At 36.6% G+C, this 15,827-nt stretch overlaps 1 protein-coding gene across 4 annotated transcripts in view; it reads left to right on the forward strand.

Moving 5' to 3' along the window:
* Positions 1-15,827, forward strand: part of SDCCAG8 (SHH signaling and ciliogenesis regulator SDCCAG8) — a 109,698-nt gene that overhangs the window by 47,008 nt on the left and 46,863 nt on the right. For all 4 annotated transcript variants that reach the window (XM_035564055.2, XM_035564072.2, XM_035564062.2 and 1 more), the window contains 2 exons: positions 11,978-12,105; positions 14,222-14,330. In XM_035564055.2, the coding sequence (XP_035419948.1) occupies positions 11,978-12,105; positions 14,222-14,330 (237 nt within the window). The remainder of the gene's footprint in view (positions 1-11,977; positions 12,106-14,221; positions 14,331-15,827) is intronic.

Here is a 15,827-nt window from a genome sequence, read left to right on the forward strand (position 1 = left end):
TCATTTAAACATATTTAAGATCATTGTACAAACATTTAAAGGCCATTGATGAAGTTTAAAGGGAAGAAAAAAGATAAAGTGAATGAATAAGGAAGAAATCCAAAATCATTTGTTAATTTTGAATATGAAAGTCATTAAAAATCATTTTTTTTCATTTGTAAAGAATTGAAACATGGTTTACAATTGAATTTATTGTCCTACAATACATTTTTTTCCAGGAAGAAGCAATAATACATTTTCAGATTTCAGTCTTAGATTTATCAAAATTTTTCTCTGTGGCATTTAACTGCAACTGGTCACATCAAATTTCTCTAATGATTTCATCTTTTATACATCGCGTCAGGTTGTTGAGGCAGCCAAATTGCTACTGCATGGAGAGTGTGGTTCAGGAGCAGTGACAATACTTAAAGCGCTTTGGAGCGAGCAGCGAATTCAGATGAAATACAGAAGAGACTAACTGCTGTAGAAAACAAGCGTCTTTATAAGGTCTTTGTTTTGAGCAGCTATTATTCAGCAGTAACAGTAATAAGTTTATGCGTGTGTACCAAATATTTACTTTGATCTCATTCAAATTAGGCTTTCTATTTATGTGACTAATGACAACAGGATAATGATTTTTGTTTTTTGTTTTGTTTTACTTTTTTTAAACCATAATAATCTTTCAGACACGTATTCAAAGCTGCTGGATTTTTTCCTGAATTTGCTACTGGAAAAATGTTTCTGATTTTTATCCTTATTCTTGACTAGTTCTAGGACTTTTCTCTCAAGACCATCTGAAGGCTCGTTTTACAACAAGCTGAAATATACTTTTTATATCAGTGCATGGTATTTGTGAACTTAATTTTAAAAGCTGCCTTGTGCTTTCAAAAGTATACTGGAAGTCATTTACTTCATGCAGTCACAGTGATTGTGTTTCTTCTCCTGTGCAAGATTCTACTCCTCACCCAGACAAGATTTCAACAGAGAACCCAAAGGGTCCTTAATTATGGATTTGGTTCAGCTTGACATTTAAGAACATCAGCCTGTAGGTTGTCATCTCTGTAAATGGATGGAGAAAGGAAGGCGAATTACCTGAGCATGCCAGCTTTGGCTGACGGGCTGCTCTCGCCACCCCTGTGCCTGGTGCCCTGCTGCCGGTTGCTGGCCAGGGGGAAGTGTGAGCTGGGAGAAGCATGTCCCGAGCGAGCAGATGAGCGCTGCTTCTTGCCATCGGCTGCTCGACAGAGCTGACCTCCTTTCCCTGTCTGTGCTGGCAGCCTGGCAAGCTTAATAGCATGCTACCATTGGTTGCCCCTGTGTTCCTGGTGATTTGAGTATCAAACTAAGCTTTTGCAGAAACAGGAGCAACTGTTCTTGATTAGTTGCTCCTTGTTCAGACAGCTTCTACAGGGCTTAAATCAAAATAAAGAATAAAAGTTTTGTGTTTTTTTTTTTTGTAGTTAGATGGGACACAGCTGTATATTCTGTTTGTTCCAAAGTTCCTCTTCCATTTCCACTGCTTTTGTTGACCTGCATGTAGTTTACAGTGGAAGATCATAACATCAGAAAACATTCCTTTGCGAATGCAGGGACTAATTCCCATGTAAGGGTAGTATCAGCATTAAGTTATTATTCAGCTAAACTTATGTAGTATATGTCAATGCAATTTTTATTAGAGTCAAATTCAGACCTAACATAAGTATAACTGCATTTCTGCTAATAAGATTGGATTACCTCCTGGATTTGCTCCCAGAAAGCTTTACTTTAATTCATTTGTGGTAGTAGGCTAATAAAATGGGTGGTTCATTATAATTGCTTTCAAAACTTAAAATATGTATTTATATTTTTGGTACTATAGTTAATCTTAGTGAAAGATTTTATTTTTATTTTTATTTATTTTTAAAGGATGCCCAAGATAAATGAAGTGAAATTGAAAGGTATTTCTTTTTTTAGAAGAATGAGACTGTCAAGGAGGTTAGTTAATAATTCAGGAGTTTGTGGTTATCAGAATCTATTCCTGAAAAGAGATGGGGGCACAGGAGTTGCTAAAAATAATGTATCCTGTTAACAATGTGAATTTAGTCTCAACCCTGACAAAGAATCTTTACAATTCATCTCAATGTGTAGGGCAGTATTTTAACAAAGAGTTGCATATGTGTGCTTACAAGGCTTAAAAGCAGGAAAAAATATTCTGGATTTTTTTCTCCGTAAAGAGTGTTGCATTTTAAACATCTGTAGGTAAGTTTGGGGGAAAAAAAAAGAAAAAAGACTGTTGCAGATAAAATAATTTACAATGAATGCTGTTGGCCGCATCTAGGTTTTACTGTAAACTTACTTGGCTGTTCCCATTTTATCTTTGCATTTTTAGTCAATATCTTTGTTGCATGGTGTTAAAGTGAGTCAAAAGCTTTCATTTGTTATTTTTATTGTCATATTTTTTCCTTTTCCACTTTTTTGCATATCTCTGCAAGTCCTGAGAGATTCTGCCAGTCTTTGCAGGGAGGTATAAGTATGTGAATTAAAACATATTAGCTGTTGGAGTTAAATGATTAAAGTCTCTTATTTTACTTCTGTATTATTTCTCTTGTACCCCAAACCTATCTTCACAAATAGAGAACTGTAAAGAACTTCATCTTCTGCTGGTTAGCAGAAGTGGATTTAAATCCACACCGACAGTTCATTTGACAATGACCTTGAGGGGCTTTGCTTCTTGAAGAAGAAAGCAGAAGCTTGCGGTAAACAAAGTTCACTTCTGACAGATGGATTGAATGACAGAAAGGTTGCGAGTGCCAGAATAGCCCTGGCAGAGGAGGAAATGTTCAGTGGAATCCAACAGGAGAGGAGGTGTGAACAGGTGCAGGGTTGCTGACGGAAGGGGAACCAGATGGAAGGAGCCAGAGCCAGTTTATTTAAAGGAAAAGGCAGAAAACACTGAAAGGCTGTGCGATCAGTGGCTAAAAGTGTGCATGGAAGAAGGTAAAAATTCACAAAGCAAAACTGCACAGTGGGATATCTAGCGCTTAACATAATGGTAGTAATTTGTGAGTTTAGTTTTAAAGTTGCTATTAAAACATGTTTCTCCTTAATCTTGACAGCATAAAGAAGGGAGCTTTATAAACTGACCAAAAAATAAAAATAAAAAACACCCTTGGCTAATAAATATACCGCTTGTCTGTTATTTCTAATACTAATGTACAGATAATGTTACAATCAGGTAACACCAAAATTATGCTGTAGGTAACCAAACTAGGAAAGAACCAGTAAAGGACACACGAGGCTGGATTTTTATTTTTTGACTCACCTGTTCATATCTAGCTCCTGTGGTATGCGGGTAGATAAACATGTCTTTTATTGGGATGTTTCTGTAAAATCTAAGCAAATCAACATCAGGTACAATGTAATGTTAGCACAGTATTTGATTGATCTTGCTTTTTGTTCACAACTTTGTCAGTGTGCTGTAATACGTGGTATCTTGTTGTAGGATGGGGGAGATGTCCAACTTGCCGTAGATCAAATACCCTCAAAATCAAATATTCTGTTTCAGATTGTCTTCCTGAGGAATGCTTTGTTGTGTGAAGTTGTTCTTCTTCCCAGGCTGTTCATGGGAGGCTTGGTCCTTTGGAAGCAGAGAATACTTTTCCTAAGTTCTCAACTTCAGCAGTAGTTTGGAAGAGTTAACAACTTCAGTGCCTCAGACCTGCGGCTAGTGTGGTAGCGTAAACTGGAAGTTGCATGTCTGCCCAAACAGAATGTCTGAAAAATTTGAGGTGGCTGTTCAGCAGGCATTCAGAGTGCATCTGTGATCTACTGGATCATTCAGCTGTGCTGATCTGATGTGGATCAGGTGTGGGCACACAGTCACTTTTCAATTAGGCAGAGCGTGCAATGCAGTGTCTATGCTGACTTTATGCTAGCTCCAGTAGGACAGATGATACCTGATTCAGCATAAAGCTGGCTGGTACAAAATTAATATACCCCAATCATGTTTGAAAAAATGGAAATTGGCAGAGTGAGTTCATAATAGATCAGATCTCTGCATCATTTAGCTGCAACATTTTTTGATTCAATAGAAGGAGCTTGAAGACTGAATTTACTGTATCATGTTAGCAAGCTGAGACTGGGAGTACAGATTCACAATTGTTCTGAGATGGTCTGAGTCTGTGCTGCTACTGAAGCATAGACTCAGATTCCCTAGCGTTGTGACATGTGGCTCTGCCTGGCCACGTATCTCTAGGCCCTTGCTTGTGCTGGCACTAGAAGACAGGCACCCTTATGATCAGGGGGTTCTTTTTCAAATTGAAAAAGCATCATATGCTCTTGCAGCATAAGTTGTGTGAATGCTAATTATCAGAGGATAAAAAGAGAGACCTTAAACTGGAAACATCACCTTAGACTGGCTTAAACTTGTCATCAAACCGCATCATAAGAGACTGCTGGTACCAAATTCAGGAATCACCATAAGTCAAGCAAAGTACGCCTTTATTTTAAATAAAGTGAAAATAATTTTCATAACTATGTGTGCAAAGTAAATGCCTGCAAAAATATTCTATGGTAAGCAAACATTTCAACATTTAGCCATTTGTGAAAGTGGCTTGAAGGACAAAGAGCAAAGGTGGAAAGAATATTCTATAGAAGGGGGCATAGTACTGTGAAGTGTTCAGGGCTGTGTACTGACTTCACAGAAACCACTTCTCATGATGCATCTTCCCATGCAACTTCTGTATTTAATTGTGTTTCTATTTGTTTTTTATCAACCAAATAGTTCATGATCTGATGTTAATAACCACTGCAGGATGGGTGTTCACATTCAATGTACGTATCTGGCAGACAAGGCTTATAGATGCACCAGAAAAATAACATTTTGGTCTTAAGTCAGTATATTTGACCTAACATGTTACTACTGTTAGAGACAGTTTTTTCCTTCTCTAACAATGAAATAGAGGGCAGTTAAAGATAAAATTAAGCTGTGGCTTGGCATACAGAAAACTGTCTAGACTGAAAAGTAGTTATTGTCTACATAGAGGAACTAGTAGTTTTCAGTATATATCTTTTGAAGGCAAGATGCCAAAGGAATAGAATAGTGTTATAAGCTAGTTGTTTGCAAATTCTTTCTTTTATGCTGAATTTAAAGGGAGTAAGAAATCCAGTCCTTTCACTTTAATAGATCTAGTCCATAGCAGCAGGTATACCACCAGTGATGCATATATTGGTTAGTTATGTTCAAGCTTCTTCACTCTGTATGAACTTGCGTAGGAATAACACTCTGTGTCTCTCAGTTTGTGTGCCCTTATAACTTTCACGTGTGCATCAGTATCTACAGTTAGTGGTAATTTTGAAGTAGCTTTCAAGTATGGTAAGTACTCAAAAGTAGAGTAGGAATCGTCTTCATGCACAGCCATTAAAGAATATTATCTTCTGATGCCTCTGGCAGGGTTTAAAGGTCAAAGCAGAAGTCTAGACTTTGTTTTATTTTTTCCATAGATCTCCTAATACTATATACTGCATAAAGTGCAAACATATATAAAAGTTATAAGCTGTTTCCAATTGTGCAACTACATTTTAAATAGAGAAAGCGGGAAAAAAGTTTCAGTGGGAACAAGAAAGTCATATGCACTAACTTTCCATCTCAGCAAAATTGAAATTCTCAGAAAAAGCAGAATGTCTCATAAGGAGGTTGACATCATTTGGATTCTGGGAATGGGGATACAGTTGTGTAACCTTATTTATTATTTGTATTATGGGGAAAATAGTTGTAAGCTGATTTTGTCAAATATTTGTACTTAGTTTCTTGACAAAAGTTTGAAATGTGGGCAGAGCTTAATCTTGTCTTGTTTTCTCCCCCGAAAATGATTCTTGTATTTGAGGTGTTTTTGCGAAGTAGTAGTACCCTAGGAGAGCTGTCTTTTCCAATCACTTATCTCAGGCAGGGAAGTAAAAGATTTTGTTTATTTTTGGTCCATTAACCTACTTCAAAGGTTTTTCTACTTTAAAGTTATAGCTGTAACATCTCCTACTCTTCCAGATCCATATTTAATTGTTGAGACACTTTGAAGGTTTAATTTCATACCACCCTTGACCTTTACATAACTTTTCTTACTACTTTCAGTAGCTTCTTCACATGGTTATAAGAAGAAAACTGTAACATTTCATTGCTTATGAAGCTCTCTGTATCTATCAACTAATGTAACTAGGCATCTTAGATTATAAAAACAAAAATTAAGTTTTTTTTATAAACTTCAATTCAAATAGGACCATGTGAATTCTTAAAAATGATGCAATCCTCCAATTCTACCAATTAGCGTAATAATCAGGTCTCTACAGAATTTGACCATACAATTGTAGCTTGTACTGAAGTTCACCAAACAGAGTGTGCTGGCTGGAGCAGCTTCCAGAAACCTGAGTTTTCCAGGTTTCTGAGAAGACCTGGCAGCCAGCTCCAGAATCAGCATCTGGTCAACTCTTAGAAACAGACATAAAGAGCAAATCATTGTGTAATTCCCACAATGGGATACAGGAAGGGCAGTTTATCAGCTCCTTGGAGAGGTTTAAAGAAGTGGCCTGATCATGATATTTTTACAAGATATTTCTATGTTATTCTTGCACTTGTATGCGTGAGTACATCTTTTTTTCATTCATTTTTGGACATCACATCATTCATTTCATTCTTCTCCTTCAGTCCTGTAAAAGCACTGAGCGCCATAAAATCTAAACAGCCCAAGCATGCTATAGTGGGTTTACACAGGTGTGGAAAAATATCAAAACCTTTATTACAAAAAAACAGGTACTAAAAAAAAAATTTACAGCAGTAAGAGGAAACCATGAAGCACTGTCCAGCTATACCCTCAGCCACAGCAATCCTACATATTAACGAGGATCAATTAGATGAAAATATATAAGTTTTATAAAAGAAGAACCAACCAACACCAAACAAAAGGTTCCTAGAAGCCTGACTTAAGAGAGAGAAATCTTCTGACCCTAAGTCTTATTATTGACTTTATCCTAACGTACAGACAAGGTACATGCTTGTAGAGCTCTGTTAAGTTACAAGATATGGAAATAAGTAATTTTGAATCATGGCTACACTTGAAACCAACATTTACTTCTTTATCTGCAGAATTTGGGATCTCACTGTGTTTTATTTCCTTATCTAAGTATTTGAAATACTAAAACTTCAGATAGCATAACTGTGTAAATATGTTCTCCATTATAAATAACTGAATGTTATACCAGTGTGATGTTAAATTAAATGGTGGGTCTGAAAGCAGTTTTAGAAATTTTACGTAAATAGAGAAAATGATTTAAGACCATTCCAGGGAAGAATGACTTTTAGGTACCTTACGATTTCTTTTTCATGTTCGAAAACCAGCCTTTAAGGCTTGTCTACTCACTGGAAATAAACACAATCCCTTATCCTCCGACATATGACATAGTTATGAAGATACATATGGAGGACAGAGGGAAGAAATTTGTGAAGTGTTCTGATCCAAACTACGATCTTATTCTATATACATTCTTTTATGACCTTTATCAGCATGGTATTTGAATGCTTTCTGATAGTACAGTAGGAAGCTGCAAGCGTTTTTCTAATGTTTTGCCTTACAGAAAAGGATTATTGCAACATCTTGTTCTTTATTCCCCCCCCCTTTTTTTTTACTGTAAGTGTTGCTATGTTGCTAAGGTTATGCTCTGATTTTCCGTTCTTCTCTTGATACCTGTGGCTGAAATAATAACATGAACAACCTGTAAGAAAGTTCAGATGCTGCTTGTAATGAACAGTGCGTTAGACCTGTAGTGTGGAAGGCTTGCAAAGTAGACTGCATACAGAATTGCTGGGCCTTTGTACCCAAAGCTATTGGTTGAAATCCTTGAAGTTCTTAACACACATAGGCTTTCAAGTCCTGTTTTCAAAAGTGTTTGAATTGATTTGAGTGCCTGCAGGCCAGATTTTTAGAAAGATAATGGGAATTAAGTGAGTAGTTACCTTCTCAAAACTATTTTTCCATTTGGTATATAGCAGCTCATGCTATGCATTTATTTTCAAAAACGCTGGGAGAAGCTCACTTACGCTAGAAGAGTTTAAAGTAAGTATACATAAAACCCCACAATATTTTATAATTACATTTTTATCTATAATTAACAAGAAACGAAGATGACAGAAATAAGGTTATGATAAATTCTGGTGGGCTGCTGAACTGACATAATTGCTCGAGTTTTTTAATTTGTTCAATTAAGTTCATGGTCCTTACTAATGGATCCATTAGCTTTTTACAAAATGTCACATGTTGATCTCATGGAAAAATCAAATAGTCGATATAGGAAGCATGGTTGCTTCACAGCATAGCTGTTTGTGAGAAGGCTTGCTGGCAACTTCCAGTCAGAGGCCTAATTCTACACTGAGATTTATTTTGTGGCTTTTTGTTTTGCATTTGAACTCTTGCCAGAGCAAAAAGTCTTGCAGAATTACCTACTGCTGAACTGCATTGTGAAATTCAAAGTTATATCAATCTAAATTTTGTTCTTTTGCAGCCAAAATTCAATTATTTTTGTCAAATGTGACTTTAACATCACTAGTTTATAAATTCTTCCTTTTTTTTCCTTTACTGAGAAGCCACTTCTCAGAGAGAATTAGTTTTCTATTGAAAATGGACCTGTGATCCAGTTTTCATTTACTAGTGGTGGGGAAGGTTTTTGTTTGTTTTTATTAAATTTGGTGCCTCAAATTCAGCCAGTGTAGTTTTCATGTTAGCTTTGAGGTCAAGGTGAATTTTCACTTTGTTTTCAGTAAGGAGTGTTTGTCTCCTTCATGTGCTATAAACTACACTTTATTTTGGCCTTAGTTTTGTCCACAATTATTTGGAAAGCAGAACTTTCAGGCACTGCAAACCACTATGCCGTTCATTGAGATATGTGAACAAGTTAACCCAGTAGGCTGCTCTTGACAACAGTAAGTCAGGCTCAGAGCAATGGGTGTTCTGAATTAAAATCATGGAAAATTTGTACTTCAGAGCAGAGCTCAAGGAGAGCTTAAGCTTGCCTCCATGCGAGTGAGTCTTTGGTTGCTTCTGACTTCATGGCACAAAAATGAAAGTCACCTTGAGTTCATTGCTTCTGCTTTAGTAAAATTGAACAACTTTGTGGCCAAATCCAGAATTATCAGATAGGCATTTACTCGGTATTTCAGAATGGGTATTGTGTTAAAGAACTTGAATTTTTGCTACTGCCTCCAATTTTGCCTGGGTGTTTGCATTCTGTTGGAGAACAGGCTAGTAGAGCAGAACTGCTCCAGATCCTTTTCATTGATAGCCATAGCTGGAGTTTTATAAAGGTCTGGTAAATCTTGAGCTCTTGTTTCTGATTCTGATCTTACCTGTGTCATCGAAAACTGTTTCCTGTGTGTCTACAGTTGATAGCTCTGCTTTTTCTTAAATCAAGCTCATTTTCTTTCAAAATTCAGAGTAATTGCAAATAAGTAGCCACTGTCAAATCTTCTTAAACTCTTGCAGTGTTTGCTGGTTGTAGCAGGAATCCTACTAATAGTTCTGAAATTTCTTGGGCCTTCTTCTGTGTGTTTTATGCATGCTTTTTTTTCTCTGTATGTGTAAAATATATCGGGGAAATTTTCTGTAGGAGGGCAGAGAGATTGAACTTAGGGGACAAGGAAGGTGTCAAATCAATGTGTGGGTGATTCACCACTCAGTTTAGACAGCTTTGGCTCCAGCAGACATTTCGTTCCTCAGCAGCTCTAGACACCTTGGGTCCTGCTCTTCATATGGCACTGGGTATGTCTCAATCCCCAAATTTTCCAGGTGCTAAGGCTGAGACTAGTCAGCTACCATTCTGCTTAAAGATTTACTGTGTCCTCCTAGTCTTATAGTCAAGCTTTTATCCATTACATAAAATCACCTATTTTCACCCACCCCTTATACACTTTGGACATAAGGAACTTGCCACTGTTTCTGAGCTCTTGTTGGTTCACTCTACCCAGCAGGTACCGTAGAAGAGTGGCTTTTTTGGATGGGTCCTCTAAGCAAGAAGGTGTTTTCTGGTGGCATCAGGTTCTCCATTTATTTTGCTCTCTCCCATTAACATATGTTCTTGTTAGACAGGAGCATTCCCAGCAATGAGAAATGGACCTGTACGGGTTTACCTTGGTAGCTTGAGCCGTGCAGCTTGATACATGCTGAAGGCTACCCCTAGCAGAAGGCTAGCCAGCCAGCTGCATGCCAGATAACTGCCCACAGCCATCTCACACAAAGACACTATTAAACAAAATATTGTGCAAATGCCACTTTATTTAGCTGGAAGTGTCTGGGGGACATGTTAGGTGTTGGTGCATTTTTTGAGCAGTCCAGTGCTTGTGACAAATGTCTAAAGGCAAAAGATGTTTGGAAGCGGGGGAAGGAGTTAGATAGACTTTTCCAGCAAATATGGAACTATTTTTCATAATAATGTTTTCCAGATTTGGAGCTTATACTTAGGAAGTGATGTAAGCATCACTCCTTAGGATAGCCCCAATATAGTTACGAAGCAATTCTGAGAATGATGCGATAAGGTGTAGCACGATGTTTGAAATTTCCTTAAAATGTGCTTTGTTTCCTGAAAGCTATAATATTCTTGTTATTTAAGTATATTCTCTGTCGTATCAGTCTCAGTCCCACCTCAGAAAAAACTGCCTGTGATTTCAAAGGGAGTTTTTGCCTCAGGTAGGGCTTGCAACATCAGGACAAGGAATTAGTGTAATGTGACCCACCATTTGTATTGCTTTGGGGTAAATTTAAGAGAGAAGATTTAACATAGTGTATGTCATGCTGAGATATTGCAATATCTCGGATGGGTTATTAGGCACTAATCCAAAGGTTAAGTGCAGCAACTACATGAGATGTGGCTTTATCCTTATATGATCTATGCCCGTGTTCTGTTTTGTAGTTACCTGAAGTGGGAATTACCACACATTTATACGACTTTATTGAAACCTATCCTAAGCTATTAAATGTAGTTTCAGTAGAAAAGTGTGTACATATTTATGTCCTTTGAAATCTAGAAATCAGTTCTCCTATGTGTGAACTCACTGAAATTCTGAATCTAGGTCCAAATGTGCACCAGATAAATATTTACGACCTCTGGGAAAGTCTAGATACGAATTTGCAGTTGAGGATCTTTTCTAATTTATATGCATATATCTTTTTGTTTCTTATTTTCCATGCTGTTTTTGCTTGGCTTGCATTAAATAAAATGCTTCAATGGAGTGTGGTAGTCTAGCATTTGTTTTGCCTCGGGAGTAGATTGCCCCATCTTGCATATCTGGTCAAGTAAATTGCTCTCTTGCCTGCGTATTTCAATAATAGTACTGGGCTTCAGACCTTCCTGTACAACCCCCCAGTGAGCAGGGCCACAATGGGCTGGGCCTGCGTGGTGCAAACAGGCTTCTGTATTGTTATGGATGCATTCATCTCCTATTTGCATAAATTAATAGTTAAAACTTGCTTGGTTGCTTAAAAAAACTCATTAGGCTTTGAAAGTAGCTGAATTATGAGCACTGTGGCAATCGCTCCCATTGACTTGTCTCCTGCTGGTTCAGTGGGAACCAGTCCATCTCGGGGTCAGGTCCCTAAGTTTCATTGCAGTATTAAATAGATAACGTTTAAAAGAAAATGCAAATAATCTGTTGAGTGCAAAGTGCACGCTGGGGAACTTCCTTACAAGAAAGAAGTTGTGTTTAAAATTTTAAAACATAAAATGATATTTTAGTCTTAACGGCTAATTTTTGCTCAGGAAATGGATTTTATTTTATTTTTTAATCGATTTTCTACTAGTCACTAGAGAATGTTTGACATTGTAAGAAAAAGGTCAGTTTGTATAACCTGCCATGGGAGAGGAATGCTTCGTGTGAAAGCTTGGCCAGATTTTCTTCTTTGTTTTTATTAATCGAATATTCTGCTTTGCCTTTTTTATTTAGTATCTTCAATACATGATTTTTATTTTTCTTTTTTTTTTATAGACTGGAGAAAGAGAGCATTCAGCACAGCATTAGCAATGAAGCAAAGGCCCAAGCCCTTCAGGCCCAGCAAAGAGAGCAGGAGCTGACACAGAAGATGCAGCAAATGGAGGCCCAGCATGAGAAAACTGGTAGGTGGTAGGGAAAGATTAGAGCCTGGGCACTCACTCACAAGCCAGGCCCACGCCTTACTGTGAAATGACATCAGGAACACCTGTAACCTTTGGCTGGCCGAAGGGAGCAGATGCTAACTACACCGGAGATTCCGAATTACATATTAGTTAGCGTTTAAAAGAGAAAATGGGAAGTATTGCCCACTGTCTGTTGATTTCAGAGTGCTGCTCTCACATCTGTTGCACCATCTGGATTATGAGTTTATTTACCTGTGTTCAAGAAACGTAAAGCTGAGAGAGACCACAACAAAGTAGAAAAACAAAGGGCTTGTTTTTGGCTGGATTTTCAGGCACACATGTTATATAAAGAAAATAGCATCAGAAGCTCTGCGGGAAATGCTCTGAGCTTACAGTTAAAGTCTCCTGAATAGCATTGAACAGTTCCCACAGTACACACATTATAGCTACTCTAAAAGCTTAATGAGTTTGCTTCGGCATCCAAACTGGAGAAAAGCTTTAGCCATTAATCGGTTCTTAATTCACTGTCGCAGCTGGATGTAATTCACTGGCTCCAAATTGATATGTTCCTTTATTTAATCTTTGCAGCCTCAAACATTTTCAGCATTAGTATGTGTCCCCCCCCACACCCCTAATCTAGAAGAAAGATATTTAATCCCTTGCATACTTCAGCTTGTCATAATAGGAGACTCCGTTGCACTGACTTAGCTGATCAATAACTTCTAACCTTTAATCTGGGAGTAAAATGGGTTTTACAAACAAAAAAAAAAGCCTATTGTTGTTGTGAAGTACTATGCCAATAAAATTAATAAAATGCATTTTATAAACAAAAAATAATTTTTAGGGAGGAAATCTCTAACCTCTGAGCATGAAAAGGAGGAGGAGCTTCAGCTGTAATGGAACATGGTGTATTCATATGTTTAATGAAATAGCATTCTTATCCAACAGTCGTCTAATGCCTTCAGAAAAATGATGTAGTTTATATTACTACTAAGCAGTGCCAGCTAATGCCTGAGGTAGCAGGCACATTTACATCTTCCATCGATTTTTTTTGCTTTTTTGCAACATTATCACAGTACACAAGGACCTTATCTCGTGTTCAGGGAATGTAAACTGCTACGTTATGGCTACTGTCTACACAGTAGGAGAAGAGAAGAAGCACTCAATCATATTTCACTGCTCTAGCCAGCACATCTGCATATGACCAAGTGTAATTTTGCACAAGAGATGTGTAATGTACCCTCCTTGTGCATAAATTGTCCCAGTACACAAAAATGAAACAACATTAAGTCTGAGTATGTTTTTATATATTTGTAATAGGATTAGAAGGAGTTGAAAATAGAAGTCATTTGTTATGTACATAAAGAAACCCTTGTGTATTATGATCTTCCATGCATACAGGAAATTTAGGTAACAGTGGTCTGTCTTTCTCTGAATGATTTTAAAAGCAGGAATCAAGAAATATAATTTTGCAATATCTTCCTTTTGGAAGAATAAAAGTCTTTAATTTTTAGGTAGTGAGTTTTGGTACAGCACAAGCTAACAGTAACTGAAAATGAATTTATAAAATTGTTTCACTACAACTCTCACTGGACAATAAGTCTATCTCATTGTTACAGACAAAAAATAAATTACAGCAAGCACAGGACACAGTAAATAAAATAACTGCTTTCTAAAATGACAAAATGAAATGAGTCTACAGTGTGAGCATTTGGATTGCTAGTGTGTCCTCTGCACCAGTTGAGTAAGCAAAAGGCTGCTAAGGCATGGATTGCTAATTTTATTCCTTCCAGAAATATCAGTAAACTTCCAGCTAAAAAGCAAAACCACCAGATTAGATGCATAGTCTTCACGGTGATTCCTGTCACACAAGACCTTATTCAATGGTCACCTCACTTTAACACTTTAGGTTTAGCTTATTCTGACATATAGCCTTTATCTGATGAATGACAATGTTAAAATTCCATGTCCAGACAGTTGAAGCTTAAAAAAACATACCAAGAACGGTGGGATCTAGACAAAAGAAATTAAGAATATATTAAATAGTTCCTAAATTCTCTATAAATTTATACAGTTTTAAAATATTTTTCTAGTTTTATAATTTTATAATTTCTAGTAAATGAACTGGACTCATTGCTGACCTCCCAGAATACATTCATAGCAAAATTAAAGGAAGAATGTTTTTTGTTGGCAAGAAAGTTGGAACAAATATCAGAAAAATACAGGTTAGTATATTTTCTTATCCTGTCCCCTTTATTATTAGGATATGCTTCCTTATTTTATATTTGTACTGTAATATTTGTTCTTATTCGTGTTGTCCCAGGTATTACACATTTTCTCAATATAATACATGACATTTAAATAACATGGATGCATTTTTCCAGGATAGTTCTACTTTTCTACTTTTTAGATGATGTTTCTGGCTATTAATTCAAATTTCCTAGATGATTCCAATGTAAAAATTGTGTACTGCATTCTTTCTGATGTTTTTCTTCTTAATATGAAAATTTGAAAATTGTTAACAGAGCTACAATTGTAGTTTATCTGAAATTATATTAAAAATACTAAATATTTAAAATTCTCCAATCTGTAGTATGTTGGTTAAATTATTTATGTAAAGCTCCATTCATAATACTACACACTGAATAATTATCTCTGAAAAAATTGTTGTCAAAATTGCTTGTCATTGAAGCTCTGATTCTGCTGCCACTTGTTATGTGGTGCTCTCATTAAAATCAATAGCAGGTCTAAATACAAAGCCATTGAAAATTCTGGAGTAGAATTAAAAACTAGAAGCAATAACTGGTTTCAATAAATACAAAAATATTAAGGTATCTGTTTGAAAATTAAGTTCTATAGCACAAAACTATTTTTTAAAAAATACAAGTTCTGTAGATCCAGCCCTTGTATTCTTCACTAGTAAGTAATAGGATTTTTTTTTAAGTGTGAAAATAGTCTTTTTGTTGAAACTTTTTGCAAGATTTATATTTAGAGTACTAAACAGGGCTGAAATGCAACTTCTGTAAGTTTCATGCAAAATGAATTTAGTAATTAAAAGTAGTATTCATCTTACACAGCTTACATGAAGTAAGAAGACGCTCAGCAAAGGTAAAATTGGTTTTCAAGATAGGCTTCTTCTGATGGGTGGATTTAATCATCCTGTTGAGGTCATATAACAGGGTCAACACTCACTCAGGGAGAGAGCTTATTTATCCCTGTATCCTGTTTCTGGGAATGGTCAAAAGGGAATGATATAAGTAGATGGCATGGCAGGCATATATATACAATGCTTCCCACAGGTACTGTCTCCACTGTCCGTCCTGCTTTTCACTGAATAAAAAGTGTTGACTAACTGTTAAGTGACTAAAGATGGGAGATGAATCCCACCCTGAGTATCTGAGGAAGAAATTAGAAACTTGAAGAAATGTAAGTGACCTTCCCCTGCAAATGTTGCGGTGGGTATTCAAGAGAGAAGCAAACTAAATTTTCCTTCTGAAAAAGCAGAGCTCCTCTGCTAAAGTAATACAAAATCTAAATAGATTCAAATCATATTATTATTCCAGCAATAAAAATGCACACAGACTTTGTTGCTAGAGCTCACAGTCACAGACTAGTAACTGTAAAAGGATGAAGGAAAGACAGAAAACATACTGTGAAAACACATTATTCTCTGAAAATAAATACCAGAGATTGCCAAGTGTTTCTCCACCTAGCAGCATTAG

The sequence above is a fragment of the Cygnus atratus genome, chromosome 3 (assembly GCF_013377495.2).
Source record: "Cygnus atratus isolate AKBS03 ecotype Queensland, Australia chromosome 3, CAtr_DNAZoo_HiC_assembly, whole genome shotgun sequence".
Taxonomy (NCBI): Eukaryota; Metazoa; Chordata; class Aves; order Anseriformes; family Anatidae; genus Cygnus; species Cygnus atratus.